Source organism: Grammomys surdaster, unplaced genomic scaffold (assembly GCF_004785775.1).
Source record: "Grammomys surdaster isolate TR1022 unplaced genomic scaffold, NIH_TR_1.0 192, whole genome shotgun sequence".
NCBI classification, from domain to species: Eukaryota; Metazoa; Chordata; class Mammalia; order Rodentia; family Muridae; genus Grammomys; species Grammomys surdaster.
In genome coordinates, this window is record NW_021604637.1 from 2,941,384 (window position 1) to 2,960,788 (window position 19,405).

At 43.4% G+C, this 19,405-nt stretch overlaps 1 protein-coding gene across 2 annotated transcripts; it reads right to left on the reverse strand.

The window, feature by feature from the left end:
- Window positions 1-1,271: 1,271 nt before the first annotated feature.
- Window positions 1,272-14,986, reverse strand: Fus (FUS RNA binding protein). Of its 2 annotated transcripts, none has more exons than XM_028769352.1 (15): window positions 14,897-14,986; window positions 13,015-13,039; window positions 12,736-12,890; window positions 10,696-10,837; window positions 10,370-10,557; window positions 9,898-10,114; window positions 8,271-8,305; window positions 6,792-6,824; window positions 5,258-5,361; window positions 4,305-4,434; window positions 3,319-3,420; window positions 3,073-3,196; window positions 2,016-2,116; window positions 1,748-1,892; window positions 1,272-1,508 (listed from the first exon to the last, which is right to left on the reverse strand). In XM_028769352.1, exons 1-15 carry the CDS (start codon window positions 14,907-14,909, stop codon window positions 1,469-1,471), a joined length of 1,554 nt encoding a protein of 517 aa, XP_028625185.1. In that variant the 5' UTR covers window positions 14,910-14,986; the 3' UTR covers window positions 1,272-1,468. The 2 variants fall into 2 exon arrangements, with proteins under 2 accessions (XP_028625185.1, XP_028625184.1); XM_028769351.1 differs by having other exon boundaries at window positions 10,696-10,840.
- Window positions 14,987-19,405: the final 4,419 nt, after the last annotated feature.

The window sequence follows — 19,405 nt, forward strand, 5'->3', positions numbered from 1 at the left end:
CTATAAATAGCAAGTTCATGCTCAAGAACCATGCAATTGGTTGGATACACCTCATCTTTAATCCAGGAAAAGTAAGATGTGCATTCTTAAAGCATGTTACATCTGGGGGTTGGTGGTGCACGCCTTTAATCCCAACACTATGGAAGCAGAAGCAAACACATCTCAGTTCAAGGCCAGCCTAGTCTATAAAGAAAAACCCTATCTCAGAAAAATAAAGCATGATACAAAAAATAACATAACAGCAAGTTTCAGTTTACTGTTTGTGTTACATTCTAAAACATGATGCTTGCCCATTTTGGGAGGAATTGCCCTTTGCGGGGAAAGCGCTTGATTGCAGTCCATATTGGCCTTGAAATTTTTCTTAAAAGAATTTTTTTTATGTATATGAGTACACTGTAGCTGTCATCAGACACACCAGAACCCAGATCCCATTACAGATGGTTGTCACCATGTGGTTGTTGAGAATTGAACTCAGGACTTCTGGAAGACCAGTCAGCACTCTTAACCACCGAGTCATCTCTCCAGCCCTGGCCTTGAACTTCTGATCCTCCTGCCTCCACACCCAAGTACCAGGAATATAGGAATCCATAACCATGCCCAACTGGTTTGGGTTTGTCAGCTTTGGGACAGTGTATTATTATTACTAAGTAGCTCAATCAAGCTGGAAATCCTACCTCCCCAGTGCTGGGATTACCAACGTATACCTGTCATGGCTAGTTTTCAGTTCTACATACTAATTTAAAAATTCAAAAAAGTGGTTGCCAAATAAGGGCAAGTTATTAAATGTAACAAGTAAAAAGGCTTCACCACCCACTGACTGACTTTGCCCGTTTCCCCTTTATTGTTCAACTTTCCTTAAAAGAATTGTAGCCAGGAATGGCACACACCTAAATCCTAATACCCAGGAAGCAGTTTTAATTTTAAGGTCAGGACTATATTAATCTTCCATAATTTTATAATTCTAGCTGAAACACGATGAAGTTCGAAGCATCAAATTTCAAATGATCTACAGACAGCTGGATTTAGGCAAGATGTAAAAGTGATCCACTTAGACCATTTTATGTATGGTCCTTTTCTTCAGAAAATACCATTTCTTAGAAACCACTCAAGACAAATTGTCTTTTCTCTCCTACATCAAGATTACTTTATCCTACTTCCTGCTAGGTAGGAATAAATTATTTCAATTCTTGCTGCACAGGACAATTTCTGGGGGATATTACCCCACATTAATATGGACCCATTCTTCAGAAAGTAAACTGGGGGAACCAGAATTTAACTAAAATGATGGTTTTTAATGGGAACCAGAGATATGGTTACAATTAGGGTAGTCTGACATACACACACACACACACATACACACACTGCCCCCCCTCCCCGAAAATATCCATGAGCGACTCTGAATTGTAAGTTTACAAAATAACAAGGGTAACACTGGGTACAGAAGAGTTCCACAACTTCAGGAGCCAGGCTAATATGGCCTCTCCCTGCGATCCTGTCTGTGCTCGCCCCTAAAAGAAAACATTATCTGTTAGATTGAGAGTTACCAAACTACCCATCCACACCCTCCAAATACCCTACTTGACTCTGCTACCCAACAAATGATTTTAAAACAAATCAGCCTCAAGACTGTGTTCTGAATTCTTCTCCTTCTCAAAAATGTAACCTGCTAAGCTGTCCTTCCCCAGGGAAACCTTATTTCCTCATGATCTCTAACCAATTTTCTTGACTTTTGTTTTGCCTTACTCACCTGGAGTCCATCTTGCCAGGGCCAAAACCGCCTCTGTCCCCACCACCCCGGCCCCCTCTGAAGCCCCCGCGGTCCCCGCCTCGGCCCCGGTAGCCACCCCGATCATATCCTCCTCTGCCACGTCGATCATCTCCATAGTTTCCCCCTAGAACAAAGAGAGTCAGTCACTTATCATCCTCAATTCTTCTACCTTCCCTCCCACTACCCTTGCAAATCTAAAGTGTGGGGCTCTTTCTGGACCTCAATGCCAGCTCTGTTCCCTTCTTACCCATGTGAGAGCCTCCTGGTCCCCCTCCTGGGCCATCTGGCTTAGGTGCCTTACACTGGTTGCATTCATTTCTCCAAGAGAAGTTCATGTTCTCACATGTACTAAAGAAATGAAAGGCAATTAATTTGTAAGAGGTACAATCTAAGAAATTGAATTCACAAGACTTCAAGAGCTGGTTTCTCACCAAGAGCCAAAACTAAGTATTATTAACCCTAAACCACCTTTCAACCTTTCCAGTTTCGGTTTCCCACAGGTCAGCTTTCCACACAAAGTCTCAGTAATTCATGTTTGAAGTCAAGTTTCACTCCACTGTTATCTGCACATGAACCTACTCACTTCACGTCTCAGTCACAGTCTCAGTCACAGGTCTTAGTACCTTGTGTCTGTGTGATCGGAATGACAATGGAGGCTTAGGCCCATGTTTGAATACTGGGTTCCCAGGTGGTAAGGGTTAGGAGGTGGGCTAAGGTACTGACTTCAAAAGCCCAAGTCTCTCTCCTCAGTTACTACCTCAAGATATGAGTTCTCAGCTACCACCCCATGCCATGCCTGCCTGCTCCACTCCATTCTCCCCACCACTATGGTCATGAACGCTACCCTCTGAAACTGTAAGCCACAAGTTAAAACACTATCTTTTTATAAGTTTGCCTTGTTCATAGTGTCTCATCATGGCAATGGGAAAGTAACTAAAAGCCAGGTGATTGGGGTACAGGCCTTTAATCCCAGCACTTGGGAGGCAGAGACAGGTATATCTTTTAAGTTTGAGGCCAGCTGGATCTTTATATTAAGCTGCAAGACAGCCAGGACCAAACAAACTCTTTTAAAAACTGAAGTGAAAAAAAAGAAAAATAGGGTTCTATTCTTTCTTAAGTTCCAGACATGCACTTGGATTGTATGTTCAAAGACTGTAAACTAACCTTCCCTAGGTAAAGTATTAACTCAGTTTTCCATTGACAATGTGACCTTGACACTCAGTAGTTTAAAAAAAAAAACCTTCCAAGCTCTTAAAATAGTATCAAGGATCACACAAGGACTTTAAAAAAGCCAAATTACTCACGGATTAGGACACTTCCAGTCTCCAGCTCGCTGCTGTCCTCCACCTCCACCACCTCCACTGGGGAATCCTCCCCGGCCACCGCCACCACTGCCACCTCCTCCATAGCCTCCACGGCCCATGGGTCCTAGTACAGATGCAATCATTAACCATTTTCTTAGGCCTATCTCTTCCATAAAATTTATTTTCATCATCTTCTGCACTGTGTTCCATAACCTCTTTAAATCAGAAAAAAAGTAAAAGACTCACCTCCTCGCCCTCGGCCTCCACGACCATTCCCACCACCCCGATTGAAGTCGGCTCGGCGGGTAGCAAATGAAACTTTAATAGGATTCCCAGAGAATTCTTTACCTAAAGAAATAACAGTGGGTAAATATGTATGAAAACCCTATATGGAAACTTACTATTTGTTTGGGACAGGGTAACTCACTATGTAGCCATAACTGACCTCAAACTCAAGAGATCCACCTGCCTCTGCCTCCCAAGGTCTGGGATTAAAGGCGTGTGCCACCATACCCAGCTTTACTCTAATTTTTAAAAGTCAGAATATTTTTTAAAAGTAGCTATAAAGGTTTTGGTACTGATAAGTGGTGGCACACACCTTCAATCCTAGCCCTCGAGAGGCAAATCTCTAGTTTGAGACCAGCCAAGGCTACACAGAGAAACTCTCTCTCAAAAGACAAAGGGGGGCTGGAATTGCAGTATAATATGGAAGGACCTGGTTTACAACTCCAGCACCATACAAAAAAAGCAAGATGGTGAGAGTGGCTGCCACCCCAAGCCTGATGACCCATATTCGATCCCATGAGCCCACATGGTAAAAGGAATTTATCCCAGATGGTTTGTTCACTGACCTCTGTACTTGCCCACCCATGTAAATAAATGCTGAGACCTGCAGATCCAAAACACTTTTAAGATCTAAGACTGTCTTCTTTCTTGGAAAGATTTATAAACTAGTGGGACATGAACAAAAATGAGACTACACTAAAATGACAGATAAAGTGCCAAAAGCCTACGAGATGGCTCATCAGGTAAAGGTGCCCAATGGCAAGCCTGACCACTCCAGTTCCATCCCTGTGAACCACGTAAAAGAACTGTATCTCCAAGTCACTGTCTGAACATCAAATGTCTTTCCATACGCAATAAAAAAAAAAAACTAGGTGCCAGAAGACTTGAACTCCCAAAATGGAACTTGTTTCCCTAGCCCAACCACCCCCCTCTATTTTAATACATACCATCAAACCAGTCGATAGCTGCTTTAGCAGAAGGTGGGTCATCAAATGAGACTGTTGCCTCACCCTTCAACTTCCCGGTTTCTCTGTCTGTATACAGATTAATCATAGGCTGTCCAGTTTTCTTGTTTGTCTGAACAAAACAAAATGAATTTTCAATTTTTAGATGATACATGCAGGTCTTGGCCTAATATTTGTATATAGCCTACATACAATTTACTGCACTCCCTTTATCACTCCACAGGCTACGGATGTACTCAATGGATACAAGTCTTAGCAACAATTCACAGGGCTCAATCTCCAACAAAGCACCAAAACTTCACAGTCCTTACAATACCACCTAAATAGCAATGTTACACAGTTGTTTTGTTATACTGTTTTAATCTGAACAAGTTCAAAGTAAACACAGCTGACCTAAAGTTAGTTCTATCTACAAATGTAGAGCCCTTAGAGACCAAACCTCCCTTCTAACCAATCAATTACTCTTCCCGTCATGTGACTTAAACTTAGCCATGGTTTACACTCTGTTTTGGAGCAAGTTCTTCATCAGATGTATCTTTTTGTGGTTTCTTCTTAAAAAACAAGAACTAAATGTTGCTAAATAAAGGTAGCAACAACCATTTATTTGGTTTTGCTAGACTTAAGAGACATACACCTAAAATCCCAACATTCCACTGAATTTTATTTTTTGAGAAATAGTCTCTACAAAATCCTATCTGTTCTGGAATTCATATAGACCAGGATAGCCATGAACCTAGATCAGAAATCACCTGTCTCTGCTGGGAATAAACAGTTTAAATGTATTTTTGAAAAATGGACTGTACTCCAATCTCAAAAAAGCCAACAAGATTGTTTTTATTATTGAGAATCACAAATACTTGTTTCTAATGACATGTGAAGTCTCAGAGCCTGTAATACAGTTAGGAGGAAGTACCTACTCTCTATTTAACAAGTACCTTAATAATTCCAATCTGCTTGAAGTAATCAGCCACAGATTCAATTGTAACATTCTCGCCTAGGCCTTGCACGAAGATGGTATTGTTGTCTGAATTATCCTGTTCTGCTTGTTCAACAACAGATGAAAGAGATTTGAAGAGCACAGGAAAGACAAAGTTAATGAGGCATACGAACAGTATGTAAGTGCTTGATATTAAAGCTTTCAAGAAAAGCGCTCAGGATTCTTACTAGTTACACAGTATCTTATTAGATAATCCAAAACAATCTATCCTTATTCTAATGTTTGAATATTATCTACCACCTTCAAAAATTTTACATTTACTGTCCTTGAAACACTGACACCTAATACAGAAACCAGTTTTCAAACTTTCATTTCTAGACTCCTTATTAAAAAACCACTTTTCATGCCAGGGCATAGTGAAATGCTCCTTTAATACCAGCACTCATGATGAAGAGGCAAGTGATCTCTGAATTTTTTAAAGATTTATTAATTTTATATGCGAGTACACTGTCTGCTGTCCTCAGACACACCAGAAGAGGGCATCAGATGCTATTACAGATGGTTGTGAGCCACCATGTAGTTGTTGGAAATTGAACTCAGTGCTCTTTTTTTTTTTTGGGGGGGGGGGGGACAGGGTTTCTCTGTATAGCCCTGGCTGGCCTCGAACTCAGAAATCCACCTGCCTCTGTCTCCCAAGTGCTGGGATTATGAACTCAGTGCTCTTAACCACTGAGCCATCTCTGCAGTACCAGATCTCCTAATTATACAACAGCCTAGTCTACATAGTTCCAAGAGAGCCAAGGCCATAGAGATCCTGCCTCAAAATAATTAAGTAGATGACTTTTTTAACTAGAAAACAAAAGAATGAAGCCAATTTCACATTCAAATGTAATATAGGAATACCATCAAAAAAACATCTATTAAAAATGGTTCCCTCAGCCAGGCAGTGGTGGCACACGCCTTTAATCCCAGCACTTGGGAGGCAGAGGCAGGTGGATTTGAGGCCAGTCTGGACTGAGTGAGTTCCAGGATAGCCAGGGCTATACAGAGAAACCCTGTCTCCAAAAAAAAAAAAAAAAAAAAAACCCTCCCCCCCAAAAAAAGTTCCCTTATACATCTTTAATCTGGTCTTTTTATTATTCACCTATGTTATTCAACAGTTTAGATGTGTACATTTCTTTGTTTTGGTTTTTAAAGCTGAGTTTCTCTATATAGTCCAGGCTGTCCTGGAGCAAGTTCTGTAGAGCAGCAGGCTGGCCTAGATCTGAACTCAGGAGACCATCCTGCTAGGATTAAAGGTGTAAAACATGTCTGGGTCAGTTACCTATGAACTTTAAAACCACTAACTTTAAAAGAACAGCTCTCAAGCAAAGCCTAAGACTTACTAGAAATGATAAATACCACTCATTCTAAACCTCTAGATCCAGTGTTTCTAGTATTTATATAGCCCTTTCCCATCTCTCTCCACTTTTGTAGTATTTTTTGTTTCAAAGAAAATCCAAGTTAATACTGTATAAAAACCATGAACTTACCAGAATCATGACGAGATCCTTGATCCCGAGGACCTTAGTTACATGAAAAAAAAAGAAAACAAAAACAAGGAAAAGAAGCCATTAGCTAATAGGAAAGGACAGGTAAGGCAACAAACTAATATCAAATTCAAATTCTTGGAATTCTTGGAATTGCTTCCAGCCTCTCTCCAAACCCTATCCTGAGGCCTTCCCAGTGGAGAAAATTCTAGACGGATCTCACGGAGACAGGGCCTCTTAAGATCTGTTACTTTTGAGTCCCTATAGATAATGCCACACTTCAAGAAAATGCTGTTTTCCCCCAGCTAGGGCTGGGAAATGTCCTCAGCACAGATAGGGGTAGGGGCTTTAGAAACTCATTTAAATTAACCAACCAGCTCATACATAACTTGGGCCTGTTCTCTCACAAGAGAAACATAAACTCAACACCAGCAATGTGATGTGCATCCATCCAGTTTCTCCAAACTTTTACACCAAGACAACCCTTGTAGAACAAATTTTAATTTCATCTTGAAAACCATTCTTAACCATGTTGTTTCCCCAAAGCAACATGAAAATAAGAAACGTACATAGTAGCTATTGTATTTTAAAAGCATGTCCCAGGGAACAGACCAGAAATGTTTTCATAATACAGCCTCTATTTTTTTTTTCAAGACACCATCTTTAACCAATGTTCATCTAAATTCACCATATAATATTGTACCTGTACACAATGACACCTAAGTCATGAACCCAAGCCTTTGGCGTTAAGTGTTTAGACAAATCAAGAAACCATTTTGTTAAACAAACCAGAAAAGTTCCAGCTTACTAGGAGACTTCTCAAATTTGCCATTTTTTTCCATGAATTCAAGTTTGTGCTGTTTAAAACCTGGTTATTTCCCATGAGCAACACACTCAAAAGATCTTTCTTGAAGTAGTCCATACCTTCCTTCCCAGATCTAGTTCCTATGTATTTGTCTCAGTACATATATAGAATTGCATTGACATCACTATTTAATGTAAATATATATACACCAACTTTACCATCCTCAGGGCAGGGCACTATTTCATGTCCCTCTCCCTAAAACAAAACATTTGGGAGGTTGTGTATACATCCACACACACGCACACACACACCTTGGACACACTGATCAAAAGGATCCTAAAGCCAAGTTGGCACCACATGTTCCAGAACATTCCCCCAGTTGCTCATGATGGTGTGGTCACTAAGTGCTAGATGTGGCAACACCCACCAAGAGGCCTACTAAATACTTCTTAACTTGGGTAAAACCAATTTAGTAACAGACTGCCAAGAGCTTATCCCTGCCTGCCTCCAGGTTAGCACACATCTGGCAGCAGGAGGCATTCTACCCCACCCCTTCTGGAGGTGGCTACAGACACTTTAGAAACCTTTGACACTTAACACGCTAAGACATCTGCAAATGAACAATCAAGACAAAGCATTGCTGGGAGTTGGGAATTTTGGAAACTCTGTTCACTTACCACCAAATTTATTGAAGCCACCACGGTCACTTCCGCTGGAGAAGACAAGTTAGAAGAAAGGACATGAAGCTTCCAACGGCTACAAAAGGGTTTTTTTGTTTTTGTTTTTGTTTTGGGTTTTGTTTTCATAGTCCCCAAACATGGGTTGGTGTTTTGGGAAAAAGATATTCAAGTGGCTACTAAAATATACCCCTTCCTGACCACCCTTGTCTGACCTTTGAGCTTATCACACACAGGTGTGCAATTTCTCAGACACAGTTAAGGATTTTACTTTAAAAAGTTGTATCTATATCCTCTGGAAAAAAAAAAGCCCATTTTCCTTGGTTGTTCTTCTGACGTAGATTTTTTTTTCCTCTTGTAGCAAGTGGTGGACAACCCAGCAGTTGGTTTAAAAGATCTACCCCAAATTTCCCAGAAGACATTTCACACCAGGCCCTGGGACAGCCCTGAACACGTGTTTTGTTTTGTTTGTTTTGTGGTTTTTGCTTTGAAAGCAGCAAGCAGACCCAACCCCATTCCATAAAAAGTCATAACCAAAGGCAATTTCCCCTTAGAGCAAGACAAACTCAGCTAAGCCCTATATCCTAACTACTGAGCTATTTTTAAATCACCCTTCACCCCCGGGGTCACCCCTTCTACACTGTGAGAAGAGCGGAGTATTTTGCAATGTCACCTTTCATACCTGTGGCACATAAAATGCAGAGCAAGTTAACAGTCACATAACAGTTGTTTTTCTTTTAAGTTTTGCATTAAACACACGCACACAAGAGTTTTTCATTATCTTTGCATGGTTTTGAGACTGCCCCCACCCACCTCTGAATACTTACCATGTACAAACTCAAAAAACCTACTTTCTTCAAAAAAAGAAATACCACTGACATTTTCCCCTTCTCAAGGGAAATAAGGTCCCTTCAATGTCACCAACAGATTTGACAAACTGTTTTAACATCAAATCTAAGGTTTTACTTCAACTAGAAGAGATCCGGTACAAGTTGATTTGATGTCTGACCAAGAAAAGGTAAACAGTGGAATAAGAAAGCAGAATACCACTGTAAAGTGTATTTTACCCTGAAAGTCTGCGCACTTGTCAGATGACCCCATAAATGAACCAAGTCACACACAAAATCATAGTCAATTAGTGTAAATCAGGCTCATGATTCAAGTAACTACAGAATATGGATGAGTAAATAGCCAATTCCTAGAAGCTGAGGTCAAGTTAACCATTACCAACTCCTTTGGAAGACACATGGGAATATGCAGAACAAGTTTCCCTAATATTTCCCAGGAATAGAATAGGTTTCCCTTACAAACAACAAGTCTTTACTCCCAAGTTTCTTGCCTGAGATAACAATGACTTCAATCCATATGTATCTGTGTATATTCTTTTTCTTTGAAAATAAATGCACCAATATCCAAATCTCTACTCAGAGCTATGAGATTTTGGCCCCAAGTTCTCACAAAAACATAATAGGAATGAATATACAAAGAAACACTACTGGCCACAAACTGAAACCCTTGCATAATAATGCCCAGAGAACAATACTAACCATGCGCTAGGGATTGACTTCAAGGGAAATCCATGCAACATTCCCCACTGAAGGTACTCCCTGGCTCATGAGACACCTACCCCATGCCGCCTCTGCCTCCTCTGCCACCTCCACGGCCTCTGGGTTCATAGCCACCACTGCTTCGGTTGTAACCACCTCCACCGCCCCTGCCACGGCCCCCACGATCCTGCTGGCCTCCCCCGTAGCCACCACCGCCGCCACCACTCTGGTCCTGATTGCCATAACCACCACCGCCACCGCCGCCACTCATAGAGGATTGATCTTGGCCATAGTTGCCTGGAAGGAAGACAAAAAAAAAGAATGCTTTTTATGGGGGGAGGGGTGCTTAGTAGTCACGTATGCTTAATATATACAAATTTCTGGTTTCAGTTCTCAACAACAAAAGTGAAGGGATACATGTATCATGGAAAGGGTCAATGGTACCACTAAAAGAAAAGTCAAGATTAGAAACTCAGTAAACAAAAAAGCCACTATTTTAAGAGATGGGCAAATTTGGAGAATAAGGAGACAGAACTAAAGATACTTCCTCACCTCCACCACCCCCTCCGCCACCTCCACTGCTGCTGTTGTACTGGTTCTGTTGTCCATAACCCTGAGGTGGGTTATAGGAGCTTTGTTGCTGTCCGTAGCTTTGTTGCTGTCCACCATAGCCAGACTGTTGACCATAGCCTCCACTCTGGGGCTGCCCATAGCTGCTGCTCTGAGAACTGCCACCGTAACTAAACGGAAAACAAAACCAAAAATCCGATCTGTACAATGCCCAATGCGCGCTTTACCTGTAGTCCACTCCCTTTCATTACCCATCAGGGACCCAGCAGGTCACCAACACTTTCTGGCCTTTCCCCTCCCAACCTTACCTTCCTGAGGTGCTGCTAGGAGCTGGCTGTTGGCCATAGCCAGGGTAGGAGGACTGCTGCCCATAAGAAGATTGGGAACTTTGGCTGCTGCCATAGCCACCAGTGGAACCATATCCCTGGGGAGCTGACTGAGTTCCATAGCCTGCTACAAAAAAAAAAAAAAAAAAAAACAAATTAAAAAAAAAAAAAAAAAAAAAAAAAAAAAAAGACCAGACCCATAGTGCTCATCTTCAATCCTAGCATTTGGGAGGCAGAGGCAGGTCTCTGTTCAACAGGAGGCTAAAGTGGTCTACATATCCAGTTCAGCTCAAACAGAAAAGAGGGACGGGCCAAGAATTAGCTTGAAAAAAAAAAAATACACTTCCCAGTATTCACCCATACCTTGGGGGAAGGGGGTCATCTTAGATTTTATTAGATTTACTGGCAAGAGGCCAGCTACCAGGAGAATGGGGAAAGATCAGTTTAAGGCAAGTCTGAAAAATCTTAGTGAAACTATCTCAAATTACTTCTTAAAGATAAAATTAACTGGACTTGCTGTAGAAGTCTTGACAACTTGGGATAAATTAGTAGAAAAAGAAAAGGTAGGCATAACTGACCCTACAGAACTGTCCTCTGACCTCCACATGTAACAGAGAGTGTATCAGAGAAATCATGATGTTTAGTTTTTAAAATTTTGTTAATCTCGCCGGGCGGTGGTGGCGCACACCTTTTAATCCCAGCACTCGGGAGGCAGAGGCAGGCGGATTTCTGAGTTTGAGAGTTCGAGGCCAGCCTGGTCTACAGAGTGAGTTCCAGGACAGCCAGGGCTACACAGAGAAACCATGTCTCGAAAAACCAAAAAAAAAATTTTTTTGTTAATCTTGAAACACTGTTTCATGCTGATCCTCAAAGAAGGCTAGCTCAAGCAAAAGGGGTGTGAGCTAGAGACGTAGCTCAGCTGACAGTGTTTACTTAGCACACATACAAGTTCATTTCATCATCACCATTACAAACCAAGTACTGTGATACATGCTTTTGCTCTCAACACTCAGAGGCAGGAAAATCAGAAGGTTCGAGGCCATTCTCAAATATATAGGCTAGTATCTGGCCAGTCTCAGCTGCTAGGTCATCTCTGCACCCACCCACCCAATCTTTAAGACAGGGTCTCACAGAATTCAAGCTGCCTCGACTTCTAAATCAGTGGTTCTAAACCTGTTGGTTGAACCTCTTTCTTTGAGCATATCTGTTATCATTAATAGTATATAAAGTAGAAAGGAAAATAATTTTATGGTTGGGGTCACACAAAATGAAGAAAAGGTTGCAGCTAATTCGACCTAATGAAAGGTTGAGAACCAGTCCTCAATGAACAAGACCTTGCCTCTCCCACCTCCACATCCCAGGTACTGAGATTATAGCAGCATTCGATATCTTCAACTTCACTAACACTATTGTTTAATAAGGGTTCAATTCCATTCTTCTATCTATCCCAAATCTAGGCACCTGGGCGACTAATCATAACACAAAAGATCCCAAAAAACTGCCTTTTAATCTGTGTTTTTGTTTTTCAAGACAGGGTTTCTCTGTGTAACCCTTGGCTGTCCTAGAACTCATGTTGTAGACCAGGCTGGTCTCTAACTCAGATTCAAGAGATCCATTAGCCTCTGCCTCCCAGAGTGCTGGAATTAAAGGTGTGTGCCACTCTTGGTCCTAACTACATTTTTAATGTACTGATATGGACAGAAAATGTTTTGCCTTTGTGAAGTAAAAAGGGGCAACACCTCTATGAATCACAGGTGTCAGCCAAACTTAAAGAACTTCCAAGTAGACCATTTCCTTTCTATCCATCATCCTATCTGTCTTTAACAAATTTGCTTTTTCACAAAAATAGTAAGTCAGACATAGAAACAATTACAAATCAGTATTTTTGTTTGAAAAGACTACAAAATTTTAGCAATTGGAGACTGAATAGGGAAAATGTGGGAACTTCAGTATTTTTCAGGTTTAAGAAAGGTTAACATTCAGAAAGAAATGAAGATGTGTTCTTCTTTCTAAGAGACTCACTGTTCTGGGTCTGTCCATAAGAAGAACCATAGCTGCTCTGGCCGTATCCTGAAGTGTCAGCTGATTGGCCATAACCACTGTAACTCTGCTGGCCATAGGGCTGATTGCTCTGTTGGGAGTAGCCCTGCCCAGGCTGGGTAGGATAGGCCCCGTAGCTAGAACAAAGAACAGACCAGTAATCTTCAACTGAAAGAATAAGAACAAAAGCATACAGAAATACATAAAACTCAAGTAATCACCCTTGCTGTCTACTAGCCCCAAACCAGAAACAGTACTCACCTTTGAGTTGCTTGTTGGGTATAGTCTGTAAAAGATGAGAGAGAAAAGGGTCTTCATTTTAGTTAAGAATGGAACAGAACTAAATTCTTCAACTTTTGTACTAGGTACTCAAGATGAAATAAATCTACAAAAAACGCCATTGCAAAGACAGGCATAAGTTCCTCATGAGACCAGCTGTGAGTAACACACATGAAAATAGCCAGGCAAGTTTTATTACAAAAAGCAAAAAAAAGCACAAATTTCTAGACACCACAAAGTCTTGGTCTTTTGTTCCAGGAAGAGAACACAGGGCTTGCTTGGGTCATGCTAAACAAGCTACCACTAAGCATTCCACCGAGATAGATTTCTGTAGATAACTAATATCGACAAACATTCTTGTGGAGGAACTGGTTCTGTATATTCTAGGGCAAGATTTCTCTGCATAGCCCCCACCGTTCCAGAACTCATTCTGTAAACCAGCATGGACTCGAATTACAAAGCTCCGTCTGCCTGTGCCTCTCAAATGCTGGGGTTAAAGGTGTCCAACACCACGTCCTTTTTGCCTTTTTGTTTTGTTGAGACAGAAGTCTAATATGTTCCTGATTGTCCCAGAATTCACTATGTAGACCTCGAACTCAAACAGATCAGCCTACCTCTACCTCTCTAGTCCTAAGATTACATGTGCCACCATACCTGGATCAATCTTTTCTTTAAAAAAAATCTCAAAATACAGATCATCCCTGAACTTTCCAAGGCCTGCAACACACACCACCACATTTTGTAACTTCTCAGCAGCTCTAGAGGAAAGGTGGTATCACCAGGAGTCAAGATTAACTTTGGCGCTATTACATGCTTGAGTTCAAGCCCAAGGAAGCAGCTAAACGACTGTGACCCTCCAACACGAATGTCTTTATAAACATCCATTCACCTTGTCAAACCAACCTTGGAGACCTTATTAAGGCAAAAGTGACGTTTTAGTGCAAAGCCAAGCAATCAAGGCAGGAAAGCTCTTTAATCCCAAGAGGCGTAGTACTCAAGGCTCCCAACGTGTGGCTCCAAGTAATGGCGTTCCCGCCTACCATGCGCACCCAAAGCAGAGCGCACTTTACACAAGCTAAGCAGCAGTAGCTCAGCAGCTCCGCGCAGGAAACCCAAGCTCTGCCCCTGCACTAGGTGAGAATGACAGCAAGAGGGTGTGGCCTCGGAAAGCGACTCGCTTTGATTTCCTTCCTGCCTCAGGAAAACTAAATTCAGAAGTGGGACATTCAGGCCGGGTCCTTGAACCCGTTGGTCATTCCCCCCGCGGTTCTCCTAATCCCAGACACGCGGGCCAGCTAGGAGTTTCCGCCCGGGCCCGGAGGCCACGGAGGCGGGAAGAGGGAGGCCCCGCCCCTTCCCAAGGGACCAGGGCGAGGCCAACACCGGACCAGAAGCCTTCCGCCGAGGGTCTCGCGACAAAAACCAATACCAACTTGAGGCGGGCGGGCGGGACACGCCGAGAAGGGGGAGGGGCCAGAGAGGCGCGTGCGCGCACCAAGTGCCCGGATGCAGCACTGCGACAAAGCGAGGCCCGGAACGGAGGGAGGGGGTGGGGCGAGGCTGAGGAGCCCCGGAGCCTCCTCACCCCTCACTCCACGTCGCCAGGCAGCGTCCCTCTCAACACCCGACCCAAGTGAATGGGCCGTGAGAGAAAGCACACGGTCTCCGCGCCAAAGGCGCCAGAGGAGCCAAACAAAATGGCGACACCGCCCTCCCCTTTCCTCCTCCTCCCGCTGCTTCCCGCCAGAGGTGCGGGAGCCCACACTCGCCCGCCACCACAGGTCCACCGAGAAGCCAAAAGCCTTGCTGCGAGGGAACGAGGCTTCCCAGGGACGCGCCATCGGCGCCTCGCGCTCTCACATACCGTTTGAAGCCATGTCCGCGCACGCGCGCACAGGCCGCCAAGCAACAGGATTCCAGGCGACTGCGAAGGGACGCCGCGAGGACTGAGCAGCTCCGCCTCCCGCGCCCGCCTTAAGTACTCCTGCCGCCTACGCGCCGCGCGGACGTACCAAGTCGAACAGCGCAAGGGGGAAGCGCAACCAGGTCCCCGCCCCGTCCCGAGACTGTAGAGAGCCCGGGAAGACAGACGAAAACAGATCTCGCTTCACTCCAACACCCTCGTGCGTGCTTTATCTCTGCGGTAACTCTCATCCGCCCGCCGGCACTCGTCTCCGACAGACCTCTACCCCTCTGGAGGCAGAATGGTTCGGCCCGGCCTCCCGCTCTGGGCGGTGCCAGGGCCCCGCGCTAGAGAGCGGAACTGTAGTCAAGGCCTGGAGTCTCCGGGTGTGGGAACCGAAATCCTTCCGACCCGGCCCCTCGACTGGGCCTCACTTTCACTGGGGAGGACATGCTTTCGCTTGCCCTGGCCCATAACTGAGTTAAACGCAATGTCGCTCTGGTCCTCCACATTCTCTCCTGACAGCACACTGATGAGTCTCGTTTTTCACTTAGTAGTGCCTCAGCTTGTTCTTCTTCAGACCTTAACAAGATTTATAGATTGTGACGTTTAACCTGAAAGAAGATGAGCTTTAGTCTGGACCCTATGGCCCTAGTCTGATTGAGCACTAACACATATGTATACAACTTAAGTGGCTTCAAAACTCACAATCCACTACCCCACTCCCTTTTCATTGGGCCTCTGATCTCAAACTCATGGTCCTATTTGCCTTAGTCCTGTGCATTCTGGAATAACGGACTGGAATTACATCCTGGTTTTCCCCCCATCATCATCTTGTAAAGAAATCTGCCTGCTACAAGTGAAGTCTGGGGAATGTAGCTTAATGATAGAGCGGTCGCTTAGCCTGTGCATGACCCTGAGTACATCTCCAGTCCCGGAGCTAAGCAGAGGTGGAGGGAAGACGGATTGGCTCTTATGAGAGCAGTGAGCCGCTAGACTAAGAACATGGATGAATACGAGGCAGTTCAGGGTCAGACCTTCTGATCTTTATAATCTAAGTCTGTGAAACTACAAAATGCTTCTTTTTTTTTTTTTTTTTTTTTTTTTTTTGGTTTTTCTAAACAGTGTTTCTCTGTATAGCTTTGGCTGTCCTGGAACTCACTCTGTAGACCAGGCTGGCCTCGAACTCAGAAATCCACCTGCCTCTGCCTCCCAAGTGCTGGGATTAAAGTGCTCCACCACTGCCCGGCATGCTTTTTTTTTTTCAAGATTTATTTATTCTATGTATGTGAGTATGTTGTGGTTCTCGGACACACCAGAGGAGCTTCGGATCCTATTACAGATGGTTGTGAGCCACCATGTGGTTGCTGAGAATTGAACTCAGGATCTCTGAAAGAAAAACCAGCCCTCTTAACCAATGAGCCATCTTTCTAGCTCCAGCTTAGGCTTTAAAGTGAGTTCTAGCCAGTCTAGGCTAGAGTAAGATCCTGAAAAAAAACAAAATTGAGGAAGAGAGAGAGCACACTGTAGATCTATCGTATTATGTGTGTTTTCATTTGTAGACCACCTTTTGGGGGGTGGGTGTGGGGAGGCCAAAATAGAGTTTCTCAGTGTAGCCCTGACTGTCCTAGAACTCACTCTGTAGAACAGGCTAGCCTTGAACTCAGAGCATCTCCTGCCTCTCTGCCTCCCAAATACTAGGATTAGAGTTGTGTACCACCACAACCTGGCTTGTAAATCGACTTTAACTAGACCTGACCATAATAAGTACAAATAAATGTTCTTTTAAAAAAGTTATAGGCCTAGCCGGGCGGTGGTGGCGCACGCCTTTAATCCCAGCGCTTGGGAGGCAGAGGCAGACAGATTTCTGAGTTCGAGGCCAGCCTGGTCTACAGAGTGAGTTCCAGGACAGCCAGGGCTACACAGAGAAACCCTGTCTCGAAAAACCAAAAAAAAATAAATAAATAATAAATAAATAAATAAAGTTATAGCAAGATGATGGTGGCACAGGCCTTAATCCTAGTAGAAGCAGGCAGATCTCTGTGAGTTCAAGGCCAGTAACGGTGCCAGAGAGATGGCACACCTACTAAGTGTGCAAAGGACCTGGGTTCAATTCCCAGCATATATTTTATGCAGCTCACAACTGCTGTAACTTCAGCTCCAGGAAATTGGACTCTTTCTTGTGGACTCTTAAGGCACTTGTACACACATGGCACACACACAGACTCAGACACACACACACCACACACAAATCAATCTTTTTTTAAATGGTTTGGGATTTGTTTTTTTTTATTATTTTATGTGAATATGTGAGAACGTTGAATCCCCTGGAGCTGGAGATTACAGATAGTTGTGAGCTGCCATGTGGGTGGTGTGAATTGAACCCTGATCCTCTCTCTGGAGGAGCAACCAGTGCTCTTAACCCATCTCTCTAACCTAATCTTTAAACTTTTTAAATAAATACAATAAGTTAGCAGTAGAAGAAAACAGCTAATGTTGACCTCTGGCCTCCTACAAATCTCTCTCCTTTCCCTTCCCCCCGTACACAGAGAGAGAAAGACGGGGGGGGGGGGGGCAGAGTTTTGCAATGGTTTCCTTTCTCTCATAAATGATTCATATGAAACAATTTTGAAATCTGTCTTAAGAAGTTAAAAAGCAGGCTGTCAGTAGGTAAAGGTGCATGCCTCCAGGCCCGGGGACCTGAGCTCCATGCCGTGGACCCACATGGAGAAAGAGAGAACCAACTCCACTCAGCGTTCCTCTGACTTGCATACTCATGCCATAGCATTCACTTACCAACCCACACATAAACACACACAGTAAGTAAAACTCAAGAAAAAAAAAAATTCAAGACTATTCTGACCTATATTCAGGCTATTCAAAGCTAGCTAGAACCACATAGCAGGGGGAAAAAAACTAAGAAAGAAAGCAGCTGTGGGTAGTGGCACACACCTTTAGTTCCAGCACTCTGGGGCAAAGGCAGCAGAGCAAGAGTTTAAGGCCTGCCTCGTCCACATAGTGAGTTCCAGGACTGTCAGGGATATACAAACAAGGTCTGGAGCAAGGGACGGATAGATAAGCTAGGTATGGTGGCATACACCATCTTGGCCTACACTAGGCTCTTTGTCAAAAGGGACAGGGAGGAAGTAGGAGGAAATAGAAGAAAAGGGAAGGGAGAGAAAAGAAAGAACCTTGAAAACTGATAGAAAACCATGGAAACCTGCCCCTCGGTTTAGGGTCTTTCTTGCATAATGATGCTTTATTGAGAAAGAAGGCTATGCCAGGTGGTGGTGGCGCACGCCTTTGATCCCAGCACTTGGGAGGCATAGGCAGGCAGATTTCTGAGTTCGAGGCCAGCCTGGTCTACAGAGTGAGTTCCAAGACAGCCAGGGCTACACAGAAAAACCCTGTCTCGAAAAAACCAAAGAAAGAAAGAAAGAAAGAAAGAAAGAAAGAAAGAAAGAAAGAAAAATACTTTTATTGGTAAGTTTGTGCTTCACTTACTTTCAGCTGAAGATGTCTCTTACTCTTTGCTGAGAGATGTGTCATCATGTCACTTAAAAACCTCAGTCACAGGCTCAAGAGATGGCTCGGTGGTTAAGAGCACTGACTGTTCTTCCAAAGGTCCTGAGTTCAATTCCCAGCAACCACATGGTGGCTCACAACCATCTGTAATGGGATCTGATGCCCTCTTCTGATGTATCTGAAGACAGTGTATTCATATACATAATAAATAAAAAAATATATTTATTTTCATAAATACCTTATCACTGTCTTCAGACACACCAGAAGAGGACATCAGATCCCATTACAGCCACCGTGTGTGGTTGCTGGGAATTGAACTCAGGACCTCTGGAAGAGCAGCCAGTGCTCTTAACTGCTGAGCCATCTCTCTAGCCCCCAAATAAATAAATTTTAAAAAAAACAACTCAGTCACTTTGTGGCTGTGAGTGGCAGTGTACACCTTTAATCTCACTACTCAGGTGACAGAGGCAAGAAGACCTCTCTGGGTCCCAGGCCAGCCTGGTCAGCATGGAGAGACCCTGTTTCAAAAGGGGAAAAAGGAAGGTAGAGAAGAAAGAAACCTCGCTATAAAATCAGAAATATAGGAACATCTTATTTAAGTTCACAGAGGAAAATAATGTAGCTTTTTGCTTAACAGGATTAGTAAGTGGCACTTTTTCTGTTGCTGACAATAGACTAAACTCTGTAGGACAGTCCTCAAACAATTTGGAAATATTTTGATAGTCATATAAAAATATATCTAACTGTGAAGAAATTGTTGAATTGTAGTTTACAAGAAGTTCAAAAGTCATATTGACATATTAATGGCTCAAAAAATTTTTAGCCTGAGATAATATACTGCTCAAAACTTGGGAGGTAGAGGCAAGAGTATCACAGCAGGTTCAAGGCCAGCCTGGTTTACAGATAGAGTTCCAGGCCACCTAGTGCTACATAACAAGACCCTAT

Coding starts and splice junctions, on each gene's coding strand:
- Fus (XM_028769351.1), bottom strand. Junction 10,115..10,369: donor TGGCGGAGGGGGTGGTGGAG/GTGAGGAAGTAT, acceptor TCTTCCTTCCAG/GCAACTATGGCCAAGATCAA. Junction 2,117..3,072: donor GACTGGAAGTGTCCTAATCC/GTGAGTAATTTG, acceptor TCATTTCTTTAG/TACATGTGAGAACATGAACT.